The 4966-nt window shown below is 52.2% G+C and overlaps 1 protein-coding gene across 1 annotated transcript in view; it reads left to right on the forward strand.

The window, feature by feature from the left end:
• Window positions 1-2944: 2944 nt before the first annotated feature.
• The window catches only part of CCDC97 (coiled-coil domain containing 97), a 9277-nt gene continuing 7255 nt past the window's right edge, over window positions 2945-4966 (forward strand). The window contains exon 1 of the mRNA XM_008047976.2: window positions 2945-3140. Within this exon, the coding sequence (XP_008046167.1) occupies window positions 3095-3140 (46 nt within the window). The 5' untranslated portion in view covers window positions 2945-3094. The remainder of the gene's footprint in view (window positions 3141-4966) is intronic.

The following is a 4966-nucleotide window of genomic DNA, read 5'->3' on the forward strand; positions in this document are numbered from 1 at the left end:
GGAAGGCAGCAGGGTCAAAACCCTGAAGTGTTACTGCAGTTGGCCTTTAATTGGGGTTGGGACCCCTTTCAAGGAGAAATTATGTAGTCATGTATTAAACACAGGAATTTGTGTGCCTGGCCCCGATTGTGGTGCTAAGAATGTGCCCTTAAACAAGGGCCCCTGGTTTAAAATCTACTAGTTCATTTTTAAAATGTCTCTCTGGTTCTCCTCACTGCCAATCCCTCTGGGAATTTTTGTTGTTTGAGTGTAAGGTATGAAGCAGGTCCCTAGCAGAAAGATGGGGGCCTGATGGGGTAGAGAGACCAGGGCTGGCTTGTTGGGGATCATCACCAGGTACTGACTGACCACCTCAGGCCTGGCCTGTGTGCTGCACTTAGGGGACACTTCTGCTGCTCACCTGCGGTCCGAGCTAACGGGTTCTGGAAGCTTCGTTTTTCAGCCAGTGTGTGTAGGGCACCTGTTCTGTTCTACTGTCCCAGGCACAGCGTGGCCAAGGCAGTCCAGTTCTTACAGAGCTCCCACCCCGGAGAAACACACATCTGTCCTCAGTGCCGGCACCAAGTAGTCGGCTGGAAGAGTCTGGGGCGGTGTGAGGGGAGGGCTTGCTGGAGAGGGGGCAAACTGAAAGCTGACGGGAGTGAGCCGGGGTAAAAGCCTTAGGTTGCATCCTCACACCCATCGTCCTTTCTTGGCAACTGCAGCGGTTTCTTTTTTCCCCCAGTACCTTCCTGGCACCTTGTGAGGGGCTGCGCCACAGGAGAGGCCGGTTCAGCCCCAGCCTCCTCACGGGAGCTCGGAGCCTTGCGAAGGAAACATGAACTACGGAAACGAAGGAGGCCAACTAGTTTCAAAATCTGGGGTGGGGGATCAGAACATGTGAAGGGGCCGAGGGTGGTGGCAAAAAGGAACCATGGACTTCCCCTCTCCTTGCTCCGAAAAGGGGCGGGAGGGCCTCGGGGCCGCAGGCTGGCAAGTCTCCCTCGCAGGTCCATGTGGTGGGAGGCGGCGCCCTCTGCTGGCCTCGCCTGGTAACGCCTGGGTACAGCCTCCACCTCTGTATGGTGTGTAGATCTTGACTCCTCCACGTCTCCAGAGATCATGGGAATGGGACTGAGGAAGTCCTTCCTCTGCTCTCAGCCACAGCCTCCGTATTGTGACACCAGATTCCTCACAGACCTCTCCAGTTCCTCACCTAGATCTTGCCTACTCCCTGCAAGATAAAGGAGGTCAAGCTACTTAATATGGCTTATGAGGCCCTGCATGGCCCAGCACCTGGTAACCTCACTCCATGTCTTTCTGATCCTCCTTTGAACATCACATCAGCGGTTCTTTTGTTGTAGGGGGTGACAAATCTTATATTTTTTTATGTTTTGAGTCAAGGTCTCACTGTCGCCCAAACGAGTACAGTGGCACAATCATGGCTTACCACAGCTTTTTTTTTTCTCTTGAGTTGAAGTTTCACTGTCCCCAGGCTGCAGTGCAGTGGCATGATCAAAGCCACCACAGCCTCAACCTGCTGGGTTCAGGCGATCCTTCGGCCTCAGCCTTCCAAGTAGCTGGAACCACAGGTGTGTGCTACCATGCCTGGCTAATTTTTTGATTTGTTGTAGAGACATGGTCTCGCCAAGTTGTCCAGGCAGGTCTTGAATCCCTGGGCTCAGGCAGTCTTCTTGCCTCTGCCTCCCAAAGCGCTTGGATTACAAGCGTGAACCACCACACCCAGCTAATTTTTGTGACTTTTTTTGTAGAGATGAGGTCACACTACATTGCCCAGACTGGTCACAAACTCCTGGGCTTAAGTAGTCCTGCTTAGGCTTTCCAAAGTGCTGGGGTTACAGGTGTGAGTCACTGTACCTGGCAGCAAGTCTTACAAATGCCATGCACCTCTGCCTTGGAGGTGACATGTGAATTTTTTTTTTTTTGAGTTGGAGTCTCACTCCATTGCCCAGGCTGGAGTGCAGTGGCACACATGCTCACGGCCACCCCAATGTCAACCTGCTGGGCTCTGGCGATCCTTCCGCCTCAAACTTCCAAGTAGCTGGAACTACAGGCGTGCGCTAATTTATTTTATTTATTGTAGAGACGAGGTCTCACCAAGTTGCCCAGGCTGGTCTCGAACCCACGGGCTCAGGTGGTCTACTTGCCTCAGCCTCCCAAAGTGCTGGTATTACAAGCTGTGAAATTTAGCATAAAGATGAGGTTCTCAAGCCCACCACAGCCCAGTCATGGCCTTCAAATTGGCACTTTCCTGTGCTGTGAGCATACTGAAGTCCTTGCAGCAAACCAAAACTATTCATACGTGAGACCCTTCCCTACCCCCCTCCTCTTACCCCAACTCCTTGCAAGTCCCCTCCCAGAGAGAAGCTTTCCCTGACCCTCCAGCCTAGGATGGACAGCTCCCTCAGCCCCCTGGGTCCATCGGAGGCCTGACCACTCAGGCTGGTCACTGGTGATACGCCTGTCTACTCTAGGCAAAAGACATTTAAATATGAGTCTACCTGTCCTCCGGAGTAAATTAGAGCCGCGTTTACCTTCTTTCACATCCAGAGTCCCTCCAGGCCCTGGGAACAAAGTGGCAAGTTCTCTCTCTGATCTCACCACCCATCTCATGCCAGCTAGGAACTGGGTACGATAGCAGGAATTAAGAATCAAAGCTTAGTAAATATTCCTGAAGTAGTGAAGAAATGAAGGGGACAGACTGGTGTCCAATCCAGAGCACAAAGTATGACAGCTCCAGACCCTGGAGGGTGGTCGTCAACCAACCATCCCAAAATTAAGCACGTTGGCAGCTGGAGTCACAGCAGTAAACAAAATAACAACGAATGGTTCAGGTTCCTCCCGCTTTCCAAATTTTCAGTTAGCACAGTCTAAAAGGTCTCACGCCGGTGCCCCTTGGCTACGGAGACCGGGGCCCCGAGAGAGACACGCATGCGCATAGGTAGGTCCGACTTTGGCCGGAACTTTGGTGTCTGGGCACAGTGATGCGCACGGACACGGGAACATTTTCAACCGGAAGTGACTCTTGAATGCTTGGAGCCCAGGTTGATGTGCGGAACCCCCCACGGCGGTTAACAAGTCGGAGAGAATCAGGATGGAGGCCGTGGCGACGGCGGCGGGGGCAAAGGAACCCGATGAGGGTGAGGTCCCGGCCACGCGAAGGCGGTGGGAGGGTGCGGCTGTGGTGCCACTAGGAAATGGTTCCCCCAGGAATGCAAAGGAGGACTCTTTATAGGGGGACACTTGCCCTCAGCCTTACCTGCCCTCTTCACCACTTTGTCCAGATTATCCCCTTTCTCGTTGCAGGCTCCCTTCTCTCCATTCCTTCCCCCGAAATTAACCTCTAACCAAGGGGCAGACCAATCCTTTCCGTGTCTCGAGCTAACATAAACCTCTTCCCTGCCCCGGGCTAATTCTCCGTCTGTCTCAAGCCAGCCCTTCTCAGGGTATGTATGTATGTGTGTATGTCGGAGTCTCACTGTGTTGTCCAGGCTGGAGGGCAGCGGCACGCTCACGGCCACCGCAGCCTCAACTAGCTGGGCCCAGGCGATCCTTCCGCCTCAGCCTCCCAAGTAGCTGGAACTACAGGTGCATGCCACCACTCAGCTAATTTTATTCATTTATTTATTAGAGACTACATCTCACTATGTTGCTCAGGCTGGTCTTGAATTTCTGGCCTCAAGTTATCCTCACACCTTGGCCTCCCAAAGTGCTGGGATTACAGGTGTGAGTCACTGCATCCAGCCAGCTCTGATTCTTGTCTGGACTCTGATGACACCCGCAGCTCTGACTCCAGTCCAGCATTTCTCTACTGAGGAATCTGATGGTCCGTGTACCAGCAGTCAGTCAGACCATCCATTCCCTTGGTCAGAGCCTAGGACCTTATCCCAGATGACTCCCTTGTTTCCCACCCACTCTTTCATCTCTTCTTCCACAGCCCCTGCCTTTGTCCAGCTAGGTCTTCTCCTGCCTTAATGATTGACTTCTCCCTGAAACCCTACACCTGTAACGTCACTCCCTCTCTCTGCCCCATCTCGACCAAGCTGCCTAAAGAATTGTGATGCTCTCTGTCTTCACTTGTTTCCTGCTTGCTGCAGGCTTGCTCCATTCCCACTGTTCTTGGGAAACTGCTCTCACCAATGTTTGCCCAGCACTTGGCTTTCCTGTTATCTTTGCCTGTATTATCTTTGATCTTGCCTGTCTCCCTGGGCACTCTCCGAGGACAGAAGCTGGATTGGATACTTCCCATGGAGCCTTGGCATTGCCTAGTTTAGGGCGTCGCAAGGATTGAGAGGTGCTGAAGAATGTTTGGGTAAATGTGAATGCACGAAAGAATGAATGAATGAACAAGTTAGTGAATATATTGATTTTGTGAACAAGTGAAAAGACAAAAAATGAGGCTGGGCATGGTGGCTCACGCCTGTAAAACCAGCACCTTGGGAGGCAGAGATGAGAGGATTGCCTGGACCCAGGGGTTCAAGACCAGTCTGGGAACCTTGGCAAGACCCCATCTCTACAATAAATCAAAAAATTAGCAGGCATGGTGGTGGATGCCTGTGGTTTCCAGCTACTTGGAGGGCTGAGGGGGAAGGATCACCTGAGCCCAGCAAGTCAAGGCTGTGGTGGCCGTGAATGTGCCACTACACTCCAGCCTGGGCAACAGAGTAAGACTGCTACTCAAAAAAAAAGAAAAGAAAGAAAGTAGTGGGTCAGTAAGTCAGGCCTCAGGACTTTAGCACTAGTTGTTTCCTCTACCTTGAACTCTCTTCCTAAGAGCATAATCCTTCACCACCTTAGGTCTCTATTCAAATGTCACTTTTTTGGGAAAGTCTTCTTTGAGTCTTTCATTTTAAATTGCAAACTCCTGCTCGGTGGCTCAGCCTATAATCCCGCGCCTTGGGAGGCAGAGGTGAGTGAATTGCCTGAGCCTGCGGGTTTGAGACCCACCTGGACAACTTGGCGAGAC

This window comes from Carlito syrichta, unplaced genomic scaffold, assembly GCF_000164805.1.
Source record: "Carlito syrichta isolate Samal-C Ts95f unplaced genomic scaffold, Tarsius_syrichta-2.0.1 Scaffold119893, whole genome shotgun sequence".
NCBI lineage: Eukaryota > Metazoa > Chordata > Mammalia > Primates > Tarsiidae > Carlito > Carlito syrichta.